The sequence below is a fragment of the Schistocerca piceifrons genome, chromosome 3, assembly GCF_021461385.2.
Source record: "Schistocerca piceifrons isolate TAMUIC-IGC-003096 chromosome 3, iqSchPice1.1, whole genome shotgun sequence".
In the NCBI taxonomy this organism is placed as follows: domain Eukaryota; kingdom Metazoa; phylum Arthropoda; class Insecta; order Orthoptera; family Acrididae; genus Schistocerca; species Schistocerca piceifrons.
This window is the reverse complement of record NC_060140.1, coordinates 957,695,588-957,713,297: the sequence shown is the minus strand read 5'-3', so window position 1 is coordinate 957,713,297 and position 17,710 is coordinate 957,695,588. Positions and strand designations below refer to the sequence as shown.

General features: G+C 39.3%; 1 protein-coding gene across 1 annotated transcript in view; it reads right to left on the bottom strand.

Moving 5' to 3' along the window:
* Window positions 1-17,710, bottom strand: part of LOC124787721 (DNA-directed RNA polymerase II subunit RPB2) — an 80,936-nt gene that overhangs the window by 19,237 nt on the left and 43,989 nt on the right. The window contains exons 12-14 of the mRNA XM_047254566.1: window positions 17,072-17,307; window positions 13,831-14,053; window positions 5,636-5,880 (exon numbers count right to left, since the gene is read on the bottom strand). Coding sequence (XP_047110522.1) covers window positions 5,636-5,880; window positions 13,831-14,053; window positions 17,072-17,307 — 704 coding nt within the window. The remainder of the gene's footprint in view (window positions 1-5,635; window positions 5,881-13,830; window positions 14,054-17,071; window positions 17,308-17,710) is intronic.

Below are 17,710 nucleotides of genomic sequence, written 5' to 3'. Positions count from 1 at the left end.
TCGCTTCGTCTCGTATAGTTTCATTGACTTCCGACAGGTGGCAGCGCTGTACGGAGCTGTTAAAATGGCGTCTGTAACGGATGTGCGTTGCAAACAACGGGCAGTGATCGAGTTTCTTTTGGCGGATAACCAGGGCATCTCAGATATTCATAGGCGCTTGCAGAATGTCTACGGTGATCTGGCAGTGGACGAAAGCACGGCGAGTCGTTGGGCAAAGCGCGTGTCATTATCGCCGCAAGGTCAAGCAAGACTGTCTGATCTCCCGCGTGCGGGCCGGCCGTGCACAGCTGTGACTCCTGCAATGGCGGAGCGTGCGAACACACTCGTTCGAGATGATCGACGGATCACCATCAAACAACTCAGTGCTCAACTTGACATCTCTGTTGGTAGTGCTGTCACAATTGCTCACCAGTTGGGATATTCAAAGGTTTGTTCCCGCTGGGTCCCTCGTTGTCTAACCGAACACCATAAAGAGCAAAGGAGAACCATCTGTGCGGAATTGCTTGCTCGTTATGTGGCTGAGGGTGACAATTTCTTGTCAAAGATTGTTACAGGCGATGAAACATGGGTTCATCACTTCGAACCTGAAACAAAACGGCTATCAATGGAGTGGCGCCACACCCACTCCCCTACCAAGAAAAAGTTTAAAGCCATACCCTCAGCCGGTAAAGTCATGGTTACAGTCTTCTGGGACGCTGAAGGGGTTATTCTGTTCGATGTCCTTCCCCATGGTCAAACGATCAACTCTGAAGTGTATTGTGCTACTCTTCAGAAACTGAAGAAACGACTTCAGCGTGTTCGTAGGCACAAAAATCTGAACGAACTTCTCCTTCTTCACGACAACGCAAGACCTCACACAAGTCTTCGCACCAGAGAGGAGCTCACAAAACTTCAGTGGACTGTTCTTCCTCATGCACCCTACAGCCCCGATCTCGCACTGTCGGATTTCCATATGTTTAGCCCAGTGAAGGACGCAATCCGTGGGAGGCACTACGCGGATGATGAAGAAGTTATTGATGCAGTACGACGTTGGCTCTGACATCGACCAGTGGAATGGTACCGTGCAGGCATACAGGCCCTCATTTCAAGGTGGCATAAGGCCGTAGCATTGAATGGAGATTATGTTGAAAAGTAGTGTTGTGTAGCTAAAAGATTGGGGAATAACCTGGTGTATTTCAATGCTGAATAAAACAACCCCTGTTTCAGAAAAAAAATGTGTTGCATTACTTATTGAACTGCCCTCGTATTATCAAAAATTAGATATTCGATACAAAGCATAAGTTTAAAATAGGAATAAAGATAACTTTTTTTGGGCAGATACTTTATATCAAGGAAATGTTTTTAATTGTGATTCAAAAGAGGGGTGTCCATAGTCTGGGTTTTTTAAACTCAGGTAAATACGGTAAATTTTAAGCCGATGGAGGTTTATAGAAGTCTGTTCCCTCAATTCCAGCAGGTAAGAGTAGGCAGCTGAATTCATGAAAAGGATGAAGATTTAAAGTTAAATGTCTCATCAATGAGTCTCTGGAGAATGAGCACAGGTTTAGTTAGGGAACGATCTATGCCCTTCTCGAAGGTCCAGGAGACATCTTGATTAGTTTAGAAAAACCACAGGAAGCATGAAGCACAATGACTGGACAGAATTTTGATATTCACTTCTCTCAATTTCTAGTCCTGCGTGCTAACCTGTGTCCCACCTTGCTCTGTCAGGTGAACTAAACATGACTTCCTAGCACAAAACTGAATCACTGGCAATAAAACTGGTCCCATATGCATACAAGAAGGAAAATTACAGTCAATTTCATATGAGGAATTACCCACGAGTGTCATTTATTGGATACTTACAGAGTATATGTAGAAATGAATGTTTAAATCACATTTAAAAAACTGATTTTTTGTCACTTTGTTACTTTAGATGAGTCACGGGTCAAACCCTTCACACCATAAATAAAACAGCCATCAAATGATTAGGTGAAACCTGGTGAGACTTTACAAAAAAAGGCAGAGTTAATCTCATCTGGCAGAAAGGATGGACAGTATACACGGAGGTGATAAAAGTCATGGGATACCTAATAATATCATGTCAGGCCACCTTTTTTCCTAGCGTAGTGCACCGACTTGACATGGCGTGGACTCAACAAGTCTTTGCAAGTCTCCTGCAGAAATATTGAGCCATGCTGCCTCTATAGCCCTCCATAATTGTTGCCGGTGCAGGATTTTATACACAAACTGACCTCTCAATTCTGTCTCACAAATGTTCAATTGGATACATGATGGGTGATCTTGATGGACAAACCATTTGCTTGAAAATGCCTGAATGTTCTTCAAACCAGTCACGAGCAACTGTGGTCCACTGAGACACACACATTGTTTGGAAACGTAAAGTCCATGAATGGCTCCAAATGGTCTCCAAGCAGCCAAACATAACCACTTCCAATCAATGATCAGTTCAGTTGGACCAGAGGACCAAGTCCATTCCATGTAAAAACAGCGCACACCATTAATGGAGCCACGATCAGCTTGCACAGTGCCTTGTTGACAACTAGGGTCCATGGCTTCGCGGGGTCTGCACAATACTCTAACCCTACCATCAGTTTTCACCAACTGAAAGTCTGACTCATCTGACCAAGCCACAGTTTTCCAGTCATCTAGGGTCCAACCGATACGGTCACGAGCCCAGGAGTTGTGCTGCAGTTAATGTTGTGCTGTTAGCAAAGGCACTCACATTAGCTGTCCAATGCTATAGCTCATTTATGACAAATTTCGCTGCACTATTCTGATGGACACATTTGCCGTATGTCGCACACCGATTACTGTGGTTAGTTCATGCAGCGTTACTTGTCTGTTAGTGCTGATAACTATGCACAAACGCCACTGTTCTCTACCATTATTGAAGACAATCGGCCATTGCATTATCTGTGGTGAATGGTAGTGCCTGAAATTTTGTATTAACACTATCGATCTCTGAATACTCAATTCCCTAACAATGGCTGAAACGGAATGTCCCGTGCATCTAGCTCGAGCTACCATTCTGTGTTCAAAGTCTGTTAATTCCTGTTGTGTGGCCATAATCACATCGGAAATCTTTTCACATGAATTACCCGAGTAGAAACGACAGCTCTGCCAATGCACTGCCTTGTGTATGCGATACTACTGCAATCCGCATGTGCATATTGCTATCCCACGACTTGTCACCTCAGTGTATTCTGGGGTGCAAAATTCGTTATTCTTATTGGTTACTTTACAAATTGCAAAACAGTAGAGAGTAAATACTGTGGAGTACTTCAGGACCAAATGGATTAAAAAATATGACAACAGGCCTGGATTCCCACAAGGGGGGAAGTGGGGGGGGGGGATCTAGTTTTTTCATGACAGTGCCTGTTTCTAGAAACACACTGACGTTTGGAAAACTCCACCTTCACCAGATCTGGCACCCTCTGGCTCTGGTTTCCAAAAACTTCCACATCTGAGGAAATATGCAGCTAGCACACACTGAGTAAAATGAAAAGTTTAGTGTGAATGGCACCATGTCAACTACAGGGCAGAATAACAGATGTCCCACGGAAATGACTGTGCCAAATATAAACTAAGCTAGATATTTCCTTATTGATAATGAGTAATCAGGTCTACATAGAAGTAAATTCATACTGCTGACCTAATGGTTTTATTTTCTAATGAAATGTTTTGACAGAGCACTTTTCTACAATCATGGCATTCAAGTATGAAGAAACAAACTGACATCTGCTATTAGGCATGATTTTATTACCACTGAACTGTGCATTTTGAGAGTAAAGCCCCATATCTTCAGGCAGTACTTCGTTTTACATATTATTTACAGAAACTGTGTTAATATATATCTGAATATTCCCCCCCCCCCCCCCCCCCCCCCCTACACTGCCACTCTTATGTCAGAAGGTAAGTCTCGTTTCCAATACTCTAACAAATTAAATTTTCCTTTAAAGTTCTAATTATTTCAGCTGCTAAGTTTTAAAACACACTTTGCAAAAATTTTAACTTGTAAACTTCTGTGTTTTATTTGCTTTTTAGTTTAATCCACATTTATAAATGAAGAGCATCATTTCAAATCATACTAAGTTCAAAAAACAAATTTTACAGGAAGAGCAAAAAAACTGATTACTCCTGAGCTGGAAAATTTTTCACAAATTGTAAAATTTGAAGTTGCTGTGTTAGAGGGTTACTTCCAAAAACAGGAAAAAGTGAGAGCAATTTGCATTTGTGTTCTTCACATTTAGGGAAAATGTGTTTACTTAATATGCTTTGAGCCAATGATTTATAAAATATACAAATAAAAATGCTCACTGAAGTAAATACATAAGTAACAAATTATTTTTGATATTATAGAACTTTGTCTTTTAATAAGGAATTGAATTTTCCACAATACACATTCTAATGTACAGAGTGTTCATAACATCCTCCTTGCTGTCAAGTGACTAATAGGATTTATATCAAACTAACATTATATTTATATAATAGAGGGAAACATTCCACGCAGGAAAAATATATCTATAAACAAAGATGATGTGACTTACCATACGAAAGTGCTGGCAGGTCGATAGATACACAAACAAACACAATCATACACACAAAATTCTAGCTTTCGCAACCAACGGTTGCTTCGTCAGGAAAGAGGGAAGGAGAGGGAAAGACGAAAGGATGTGGGTTTTAAGGGAGAGGGTAAGGAGTCATTCCAACCCCGGGAGCGGAAAGACTTACCTTAGGGGGGGAAAAAAGGACGGGTATACACTCGCGCGCGCGCACACACACACACACACACACACACACACACACACACACACACACAGAGACACAAGCAGACATTATATTTAAAATCATGTTAATACACAAAAAATATCCCATTAACCATTTTTATGTACAATTCACATTATCTTTCTGCTATAATTCTGTAATGATATACTCTATTGGTTAAATGCTTGGTTGTGTTCAACTGTTAATTCAAACTCTAAATCGTGTCCCCCCCCCCCCCCCAAGGAACCCCAAGTTGACACACCAACTTCTTCCTCATTGGCACCCACTGGCAGTTACAAACCATGTTTGCATAGAAACGTATATCTTCTATAGCTCTCCAATCATCCACAACACTTTTATGCAGCAAATTATTCACATTAGTCTTCTATACTTCAATCACTTTACTGTATGGCAATGTAAGTTGATGAGCATGTTTGGTTTTCTTTTCCCTCTTTCGGCTTCCTCTTTAATCACCACCTACAGCAAGTTCTTCCCCCATAAATGAAAAAGTGGTTCCCTTACACACAATTCCCAAGGAAAAGATAACTCATTATTGGACATTTAGCACTGTTGAGAAAAGTGGCCTATTTTCAGTACAACAATTGGAGCAAAGTAATTAATGAGCTTCATATAGTGTTAACATTGCACACAACACAATTTGAAACAGCTGGTTTTCAGTTGCTACTTACACTGTTAGAGAATATGGATTGTGACAATCGGATTTCACATTATGAAAGATTCCTTCAGTAACTATATGAAAATATATCATGGCAGACACAACACGATTTGAAATGATGCTCCTCATTTGGCCATTTTAAGTCGGTATTTGTACTTTAAAAATTATGTAGATAAATTAAGCAGATTCTACCTGAAGAAGCCACGCTCCACAGCTGAAGCATTCATGATGACACTGTCTTCTTGGTTGTAACCTGTGTAGCACAAGATGGCTACAACTGAATTAATACCAGCTGGAAGTTCTCTGAATCTTAGATATTCCATAGAACGTGTTGTAACCAGTGGCTTATGAGGATAATACAGCACATGAGCCAGGGTGTCCATTCTTACGTGGAAATTTGTAATGTAAACACCCATAGCTTGTTTACCCATAGCACTCTGCAACAAAACATCCCAAGATAATACAGTAAACATAAAACTTAGAAAAAATCAGGGATAACATATGCAGCATTTTACTTATCAAATAAGCAAGATCAAAGATTTTTTTATATACTGAAGACAACACTGAAGAGACTACTGAAAAATAATATCTAAAAATAAAATTTCAGAAATATTCTCCATACACATTGTCAATGTCAGTAAAACTTTCCTGCATATCCATTTCAGTTGCAATCTAACAAAGATGGATGGGAATGGCATTTGTGAACATTAGATCAGAGCAACAAACTTCTCCACATTCCACCAGCTTGCATGAAAGGCTGCACAGAAGTTCAAGATATGAATTGTATTTAGTGAAAAATTTATGCTACTACCTTTTCTTTAATTGCTTCTTAAATTCTGGTGCTGAAAGCTTCTTCCACAGACAGGTTTCAGTTCAGATCCCTATAGGTCAAGCACAAATGCACCAGCGAGCTAGTGGCATCTGCTACTGAGTGAGTTTCATACACAATAACAGTTATACAAAGTTACAGATAGATATTTTCTAAAAACACAATATGTGCACATATGGCTGCACCAGTACTTCTGACACATACTGCTTTACAATTCTCTCCGACCTATATTTAAACACTGTATTAGCTAATGCAAACACTGCCTCCAATAAAAAGCACACGATCCCAAACTGGTAATGCAAGTAAAAAGTTAATTTTTGCAGTAATTCGGTGCACTCCATGTTACAGGTTCAAAAATATGCAACAAATTTGGTTTTAATGCTAGAGGGATTTCCTTTTAATTTAACAGATTCTCATTTCAGGTACTATCAGAACGTACACTAATATAAATATGTGATTTTCTGACTTCCATTGACTCCTCTGAAAAAGTTGTACTGAATGTGCTTTTGTTACTTGTTATCTTCACTGTGTAGAGATACTGAGCCCTGGACATAAATAACTTTTTCACACAGCTATGGATTATGCACGAGAGGCTTTAACTGTCTTGAAAGAAAGTTACCCCCACTGAAGAGAGGGGATATATGTAGCTCTCTTAAGAGAGAGAGAGAGAGAGAGAGAGAGAGAGAGAGAGAGAGAGAGAGAGAGAGAGAGTTTAAGAAATATGTTGCTCAGCCCAAAGTGGTTAATAGTTACCAGGTGCAATCTGCTGCATTATCAGACCAATTCACCACCACCACCACCACCACCACCACCACCACCACCACCACCACACCACACCACCACCAGAGTTTTGTCAGGCCGTGACTAACAGCAAACTTTGTATATAAGAAACTACGAGGGTAATCCCAAAAGTAAGGCCTCCTGTTTTTTTATAAGTACATAGACCTGTTTATTTCTACAATGGTTTACATCAGTTTAAAGCTTGAACATTTAGCTATTTTTTGGCAATCACCATTTCTGCCAATGCATTTTTGTAAATGCTGTGGCAGTTTTCATATGCCCATGTCATACCAGCTCGCCACCATGCTGTTTAGAAAGTTGTGAACCTCTTCTTTCACCTCGTCGTCTGAGCTGAATCGCTTTCTGGCCAAATGTTCTTTTAACCTAGGGAACAGGTGATAGTCACTGGGCACCAAGACAGGGCTATAGGGTGGGTGGGTGATTATGTTCCACTGAAACTGTTGCAGGAGAGCAACGGTTTGCCGAGTGATGTGTGGGCAAGTGTTGTCATGGAGAATGTGTACGCCCTTGCTCAACATTTCTCTTCTCCGGTTCTGAATTGCCTGTTTGAGTTTTCTCAGAGTATCACAGTACCTGTCAGCGTTAATTGTGGTCCCAGCGATTCAGTTAACTTTCTAAACAGCATGGCGGCGAGTTGGTATGACATGGGCGTACAAAAACTGCCACAGCGTCTACAAAAATGCATCGACAGAAATGGTGATTATGTCGAAAAATAGCTAAATGTTCAAGCTGTAAACTGATGTAAACCATTGTAAAAAGAAACAGGTCTATGTACTTATAAAAAAATAGGAGGCCTTACTTTTGGGATTACCCTCATGCAAGACTTATCTAGAATCTAAAACGTGAGCAAAAAGTAATGGGAATTTGTTTTTTGCAAAGTGTCTTTTTGCCAACATGAATTCTCGCTTGCTTTGAAAGTTATCACACTCTGCCAGCACTTTTTCGAATCTTGGAAGGACTTCTGGAACTCACTTTTCATTATGGTATTCAGCTCCTTCGGCGATTCTGTTTTATCTCATCTATAGTGGCAAAACAACAACCTTCTTGATGGTTCTTTTCAGAAAGAAGTCCCAGAGGGCCATGTAAGGCAAATACAGTGGCTGAGTCAACATAACTGGTTTGTTTTTTTTGCCAAAAAATTACAAACAACCATTGAGGTGTGAGCAAGAGCATTATCATGATGCAGTTTCCAAGAGTAGTTCTGCCAAAATTCTCTTCAGATTTCTTCATGCAAATGGCACATAACTTCCAGGCAGTATTCCTTAGTGATTGTATGACCACAATGTAACAACCTCAATATGCACTATCCCATTGTAATCTAAGAAAACAGCAAGAACAACTTTTAAATGATCAAATTTGTCAATTTTTTTGGGTCCTAGCTCTTCAGGCAGTTTCCAATGGGACAATTGGGTCTTCATTCCAACCTCATACCCATATACACATGTATGAGGGCTATTCAGAAAGTAAGGAACATTTTGGCATTTAAACTAAGTACAAGAAATACATATTATTATATACATCTGAAAGAGCGACCGACTTAGTACTTTTCCACATAGTCACCAAACACACTGAGGCACTTATCACAGCGGTGGACAAGCTTCGAAAGACCTTCATCGTAAAATTCTGCTGCCTGACACTTCTGAGACATCAGCCAATGACTCACACTTGCCTGGAGTTCCGCGTTGTCATCAAAGCCTAGCTTTTGAGTGACAATTTCAAACAACAAAGTCTGTGAAACAATGTTCAGGCGTCCACTCTTCTCTTCATCATGAACACTGGTTCGGCCATTTTTAAACCGAATGCACCATTTCAGGATAGAACGTTCACTCATTACGTTGTTTCCGTACACTTTGTAAAGTTCACAATGAATTTCTATAGGTTTTAGGATTTTTACCAACAAAAACCTTATCACAGACCGCACCTCACAACTGGCAGGATTTTCGATTGCAGCGCACATTTCAAATTCGAATATTGGAGGGGGAAAAAAAAAAAAACAGGCGCACAGAGGCATTCCTGCTATCATGGATGGATGCCGACTGAGCTGCCAAGCACGCACATACCAAAATATACACGATTGGCGCGCGTTTATCGGCGTCAGACGGAAACCTTCCCTACTCTCTGAATAGTCCTCATATCACCACCTGTTATCAGCTTCTTTAGAAGTTCTGGGTCATTCTATACTTCACGGAGCAATTCCTGAGCGATCTCTCTGACATTGTTTTCAGTAGAAATTCAACAATTCTGGAACGAACTTTATTGCTACTTGTTTCATGCCCAAAATGTTCGAAAAAATTGCTTGGCATAAGCCAAAGAATATGCCAACATCATCAGCAACCTCTCCGATGGTGATTTCGCAACTTTCCAGAACCATTTTCTTCACTTTTTCCACATTATCGTTGCTTAATTGATGCGCCAGGGCACCCAGGGTGGTTGTCATCTTCAACACTACCTCTTTGAAACACTGGTATTAGTCAAACTCTTGTCTTACTCATATCTCTTCACCAAAAGCCACAGTCAACATTTAAAACACAGTGCTGTACTTTATTACATGTTTCAAGTAAAATTTAACACAAATTCTTTGATCCCTCTTTTTCCAACATAAAAATTCGCTGAGCACTCAAAAACACACGTAACCTTTTCGACTGTCAACAATACAATAAATATTCAAAACAGCTGATAATGCAAACATATGTGAGGAATACATGTACCAACACCACAAAAAATTTTGAAACTCTGATGTATAAAGCCCGCAAAATTAAAACATTCCTGTAACTTTTTTATCAAATCTCTTAAGTTCTGCTAGCCAATCAACAGACGACAAAAACATAAAAACCATTAAAATTAAGTGCGGGCCTTGGGCTGTTTCAACATAATCCAACAGCTGTAACACACTTGTACATGCTTCATATCCTCCTACGCGGAAACATGCAGCCTTCTGTGACAAGACAAACAACCAGTAACAGACTGACAGTGGCACTACGCTGATCACCACATAATCTTCTGATACAAAAGAAGCATTCCGATTAAAAATCATGTGCGAAAATGTGATATAGAGGTGATGTGGAAAATTTTACCGGCAAAAATCTATTCCAGAGACATGTTAGCACTGTGACCCAAAGTAGTTGATGGAACATTAGAAAATCATGGCAGAGTTGTGTATTGTGTTCTTTATACAGTTCATTGTATTGCAGTTTCCAAACTGGGATAAAAATTCTGTGGATGAAACAATCACAATGCTAAACATACCAGGTAGCCAACCTTAATTTTGTTTGTGCAATACAATATGCATAGTGTGTGCAGACAGTAATGTTATCTAGGGGTAGCATCTGATTAGTTATCAAAACATCCTCAGTCCCAGTTGGAACCACGCCACCACTTAAATTTTTTATTCAAAACTTTTAGCAATGGAGGCCAAGGGATTCCAGAATATGTCGCCCTCATTCTGCCAACGCCCTTGTCAAAGGGAACGAAGGAGCAGACAGAGCTTCAGGGCAATCTCTTGCTCTTGGGGCAGGAAACTGTCCCAAAAAGGCAGAAGAATCAGCAATTGTCAACAGCATGAGGCTGCAGAATGCAGAGGAAACCACTGCATTAAAGACACACTGTGTATCCACAGGACATATGGCCTGTAATGGAAAGAGTACCATGATGATCTCTCCACTGGCAAAAGTTTTGCAATAAATTTCAGCTAGTAGTTGTGAATACTCTGTTCAAGAATCACAAGAGGAAGAGGTATATTTGGAAAAGGCCAGGAGATATGGGAAGATTTCAGTTAGATTACATCATGGTCAGGCAGAGATTGCAAATCAGATACTGGATTGTAAGGCGCAGCCAGGAGCGGATATAGACTCAGATCACAATGTAGTAGTGATGAAGAGTAGGCTGATGTTTAAGAGAGAACTCACGAAAAATCAGTACACAATGAAGTACCCAGGAATGAAGAGAGACGCTTGAATTTCTGACGCTATGGATACTCTGATAAGGAACAGCTCCATAGGCAGTTCAACTGAAGAGGAATGGACATCTCTAAAATGGGCAATTACAGAAGTTGGAAAAGAAGACAGGTACAAAGAAGTTAACTGCGAAGAAACCATGGGTAACAGAAGATGAAAAAAGGAAGTACAAAAATGTTCAGGGGGAGTACAAATCACTTAGGAATGAGATAAATAGAAAGTGTAGGGAAGCTAAGTTGAAATGGTTGCATGAAAAAAAAAAAAAAAAAAAAAAAAAAAAAAAAAAACCATTGTCAGAAGGACTGACTCGGCATATAGGAAAGTCAAAACAACCTTCAATGAAATTAAAACCAAAGGTAGTAACATTAAGGGTGCAATGGCAACTCCACTGTTAAAAGCAGAAGAGAAAGTAGATAGGTGGAAAGAGTTCACTGAATGCCTTTATGAAGGAGAAGACTTGTTTGATGTGAAAAAAGGAAAAACAGGAGTCGATATAGAAGAAATGGGATCCAGTATCAGAATCAGAAATTAAAAGTTCTTTGGATGACTTAAGATCAAATAAGGTAGTAGGGATTGATAACATTTCAGCAGGATTTCTAAAATCATTGGGGAAATTGGCAACAAAATGACTTAGGAAAATATCATCCGCACAATTCCGAAGACTGCAAGAGCTGTTAACTGCAAAAATTATCACACAATCAGCTTAACAGCTCACACATACAAGTTGCTGACAAAAATAATACAGACACGATGGAAAAGAAAATTGAACATATGTTAGATGATGATCAGTTTGGCTTTAGGAAAGGTAAAGGCACCAGAGTGTCAGTTCTGACATTGCAGTTGATAATGGAAGCAAGACAAAAGACAAGTTGAGACACATTCATAGGATTTGTCAACCTGGAGAAATCATTTGCTAATGTCAAATGGGGCAACATGTTCAAAATTCTGAGAAACATAGAGGTAAGGTATAGGGAGATATGGGTAATATACAACATGTACAAGAATCAACATTAAGAGTGGAACATCAAGAACGAAGTGTTCAGATTAAAAAGTGTGCAAGACAGGGATGTGGTCTTTCACCCCTACTGTTCAGTCTATACATCAAAGAAGCAATGATTGAAACAAAAAATGTTCAAGAGTGAAATTAAAATTCAAGGTGAAAGAATATCAATGATAAGATTTTCTGATGACATTTTTGTCCTATGTGAAAGTGAAGCAGAATTACAGGATCTGCTGAATGGAATGAACAGTGAGTACAGAATAGGGATTGAGAGTAAATCAAAGAAAAACGAAAGTAACAAAAAGTAGCAGGATTGATGGTCATGAATCCGATGAAGTTAAGTAATTCTGTTGCTACCTAAGCAGCAAAATAATGTGTAATGGACAGAGCACGGATGCCATAAAAAGCAGACTAACACTGGCAAAAAGGGCATTCCTGGCCAAGAGAAGTCTATTGATATCAAACATAGGCCTTAATTTCAGGAAGAAACTTCTGAGAATTTATGTTTGGAGCACAGTATTGTATGGCAGTGAAGCATGGACTTGGGGAAAACCGCAGAAGAGAATCAAAGGACTTGAGATTTGCCACAGACAAATGCTGAAAATTTGGTGGGTTGAAAATATAAGGAATGAGGTGGTTCTCCACATAATCAGAGAGGAAAGGAATATATGGGAAACACCGCAAGAAGAAGGGACAGGCTAACAAGACTTCTGTTGCAGCATCGGGGAATAACTTCCATGGTACTACACAGAGAGCTGTAGAGAGTAAAAACTGTAGAGGAAGACAGAGATTGGAATACATTCAGCAAATAATAGAAGTGCTACTTCGAGAGGATGCAGTTAGCACAGGAAAGGAATTCGCGGTCGGCCACATCAAACCAGTCAGAATACCGATGACTAAAAAGAAAAATCACAGTAAGAGTTGGCACTGAGGGTTACAGCGCACTCTGTAGAGGCTACCAGCTATCATCTTATCTGTCCCCAAACACAATACACAGCAGATTTCAAATGGTAACACTAGTCTGTTTTGTTTTGGGTTCGAAACAACAAGTTCCACTTTCTGAGGAGTTTTTCTGCTTTTGGCTTCTTATGTAACACTTGCATCTCACCCCAAATCATTTGAGTACCTTTTTACAACACTGCACCAAAAGCAGGAACACACTTCCGTTTCATATCTTTGTATGGTCTTCTATTTACAAATGCAGGGTCCCACAGGCACACAACTTACACAACTTAAAGAAGTTCATTCTGTAGAACAATATCACAGAAATTTTTATTCATATTTAAGTGAGTTTCATCCTTTAAGATCATATTACACATAGAGATATTAACAGTGGTATTCATTCCTCATTGTGTGGTTCTCTTCTTGCCCATCCATGTCATTACATCATATATAATTATGACTTTAAACATGCAAGTGGCCGATAAAAGTGTTTGTGGAGGACAATATCATGCTGGTTCTCAAGAACAAATTAATAAACCGCTCAAAAAAGTTTTGTAATGCCTTCATAAGTATCCTAGTTTGTAGAGCATTGCATCAGCATGGCAACCCGTGTGACCAACACTTATTCTCCATCATTCACTTTGTACTAATCATGGAAGTGCGTGGCTGACAGTTTCCGCAAAGGAACAATATGGCCTACTATATATACTAAAATAAGTGATACTAAATATAATACAAAGTCTTGCACAGTAATATTTTAAGTGTTAACATTAATTTGTATGCTTTACTGATATTTCGCATCTCAGCACATATTTTGCAAATTTATAACAACCTGTAAATTAAATTTATTCCTTTTACTAACCTGGTAAGTGTTCCTAGGGCTCTGGTTGTGGTCAGGGAATGGGATGATGGAAGCACATACACCAAGAATCATTGCCGGATGGATTTCACAATGCGTGTGTGTTGAACAATAGGCATACGATTTGTCATGACGCAAGTCATCTAGTGACATTGCAATCATAACAGTTTCTTCTTCAAGTGTATCAATGTATTCAACCACACCCTCAGCAACAAGCATCTGCCACCTAATTACAGTAAAAACAGCATTTAAAACAATCTTTCACATATAATATCTAATACTTTTAATAAACTTTCATACCAAGCAATTACAAACAGTAAAAAATATATTTGCAAAGGGGTAAAATAGTGTAAGTATTGAAAATATATATTGTGTGTGTGTGTGTGTGTGTGAGTGGTGAGTGAGTGGTGAGAGAGAGAGAGAGAGAGAGAGAGAGAGAGAGAGAGAACCTTGCCCTATTCCACTAATACATGGAGTGGGGGGAACACTGTCTGCCTGCCTGCCTCCACATATGTCTTAACAACTTAAATGATGGGAAATCAATGTGGACTCTAAACGCTTAATGCCATCCAGGCTGTGCGAGTACATATCTTTAGCTCTAATCTTGCACAGCTTTTAGAATAAAACAAAGGAGCATCTGTGCAAAATTTCGTTCAGATTGGAGATTATCAGGTTGGAGACGATCAGGTTGGAACCACTGAGGAACCTGAAGAGGAATGGCCTCGTACACAGGAGAGGGACATAAATGGTCACAGGTCTGTTTGAAACACACTATACAAATGCTGAAAAATCTGAACTAGCATATGCTTTTAGACAGATGTCAACTGTCCTGGGTAGCTTAGTTACAATGTCACAAGAAATGTTTAACCCTTCACGCCTCAGCTGTAGTGTCGCAGAATGTTACTATCTTTGTTGCTAATGTAAAGTGATGGGATAGGAGATAATAATGTTGCCTAGTTGTTCTTCCATGAAACTTGTCACAGTTTCCTTTGTCAGTGGCCACTTGAACGTGACATGGATCTATACTATTACCATTTCGTTCGTGCTAGTGGTCTCAGAAACTGCAGCTGGGACTTTGCATTATGGATTCCGTAGCCAGGTCTTCATCTACTGTTTGTGTTACAGACCATGACTTTCAGGATACTGTTTTAAAATGGTCTGAAGATGGTTTAGTACATAATGTTGAATCAGATGGTGACAACAAAAGTAAATGTGAACAAAATTCAGAATAGAAACTGTGTGAAAGTGAAGACAAACTTGTTCTGTCACTGTGAATTTCTTGAATGAAACATGTGAGCAAAGTGATGAAGATGGAAGTGTAGAAACTTAATCTTTAGCTGAAGGTTCTGCAAGAAATATATTTGGTCAAAACAAATATTGCAGGTCGTCAAAGCTCCATCAAACGATGGTCAATGTCATTATTTTTCTGCATGTTGTACATAAGTTGGGTGAATGGGTTTGTCCTTCATAATTCCCACGAACAGAATACTTAGGTGAGCTGCTTTAATTTTCTGAAGAAGCTTGCAAACTCATTGGCGACACCACAGATAAAAAGTGAGTGAACAACTAACTATCATATCCCCCTAAACTTCACGCATCCAGTAACTGTGTTTTGAATGTAGCAGAACGAAGTGCAGGAGTTGTTGCAGCATGATTGGAAAAATGCAAAACATGCTCCATCTGTGACTTAAAAATAAGAGAAAGGTGCATTATATTTGCCATTGTTGCAAGAACCAAACCCAACTAAACCTCTACAAAAATTTCCAGCGAATGCAAAGAAAACCTGAGAACATAATTAAAAGCCTATAAAGTACTACAGCAATTTTAATTTTTTAAAAATGTTTTATGGGAGTTTATATTTTTATTGTTACATATATAACAAAAAAATATAAACTCGCACGGGGTCCCGGGTTAGATTTCCGGCAGTGTCAGGGTTTTTCCTGCCTCGATATGACTGGGTGGTGGTGTGTCGTCATCATCATCATCATCATCATCATCATATAACAAACAATAAAAAAGTAAAATTTAGAGTGCAAGGTATTTGAGTTTTCACAGCATCACCATTGTCATGTTCATTTTGTGCAATTTTCTGTTTGAATGTTTTTTATGTAAAAATAAACTTTAAAATTTATTTGAATATATTTTTGTTTGGTATTAATGTAAACTTTTACACAAACAACTGAACTGTTTCACTGAAATTGGTGACTGCAATTTTTATTGTTATTTAACAACAGTGGTCTGACCTGGGATATACCGACAAAAAAATTACCTGTGAAGCTAAAGGATAAATGAGGAATCTATAATACACAGAACCCACATTTTGCTCCCGAAAGATTCACAAAGATGAGATCAGACTAATTACTACATGCACATAAGCATTTAATGTCATTTTACTGTTGTTCAATGCTAATGGAATAAGAAGAGATCCTAATACATGGTACAGCGAGAAATACCCTCTGCCATCCACTTTATAGTGGTTTGCTGAGTGGTGGGCGTGTGTGCGAGTGTATACCTGTCCTTTTTTCCCCCTAAGGTAAGTCTTTCCGCTCCCGGGATTGGAATGACTCCTTACCCTCTCCCTTAAAACCGACATCCTTTCGTCTTTCCCTCTCCTTCCCTCTTTCCAGATGAAGTAACCGTTGGTTGCGAAAGCTTGAATTTTGTGTGTATGTTTGTGTTTGTTTGTGTGTCTATCGACCTGCCAGCGCTTTCGTTTGGTAAGTCACATCACCTTCGTTTTTAGAAATATTTTTCCCACGTGGAATGTTTCCCTCTACTATATCTAATGAATGTTTTCCTAGACAACCAATGCACCTACATCAATCACTCTCCAACAGCCAATGAGCATCCAGTAGTGTTCAGAGTGCTCTGCTTGGAATGTCATACCCAATAGGAGCATTCAACATTATTGTAGCAGATTGTTTAGTGAAATTTTATTCCACTTGTGAGTTGCCTTGGCTGATGGTTGTGACAAGCAACAAATTCTACACAAGGAACAGGACAGTTTTCAGTATACACCCTTACACAAAGTGCAAAGCACTTGTATGGGCGAACTGCAACTGCCACTTGGAACAGGCAACAATGCAATCCCCATCCATTTCCTAAACTGTGGAACTGTCCATGTTCACGGATATTGCTACAGTAGAACAGTAGTACACAGGAACAGTGTATAGGGATCCCAAGTGAACAATAAAAAAGAAATGACTCATCATTACTGATTTAATTGAGGAATGTTACTACTTACCCATAGTTGTCATAGTCCCGCTCTTTTAATCTATCAATGTGTCTCTTCTTTAGGAGTAAACTACCATTTTCGACAATGAGCAGAGGTCTACAGATTCGCCCTGCATCAGTGTAAATTCGTATTTCTCTGTCACGAATATCACGGATCATAGACACTTCACTCACAATGATATCCATCTGCCGTCGTAGTTTCCTCAGTGTTGCCATTAATTGTTCAGGGTCACGATGAATGCCAACCTATACATATAATTTAGCAGCATTAAGTACTGTCAACATGATACTATTCACAATATTAATGACAAAATTCGAAAACTCAATGCTATATCAAATTTAATTCTCTTTAGAAGATTCGACATACTTTCCAATGGAAGCAACTACTTTGCTGAATACCCAAAAGCACACCATACATGTATTATTCCTACAAAATCAGGGATCACTCTGAAGATAATTACAGCCCTCACAACACATCTTTGAAGTTTCATTATTTTCAAAAATGGTTCAAATGGCTCTGAGCACTATGGGACTCAACTTCTGAGGTCATTAGTCCCCTAGAACTTAGAACTATTTAAACCTAACTAACCTAAGGACATCACACACATCCCTGCCCGAGGCAGGATTCGAACCTGCGACAGTAGCGGTC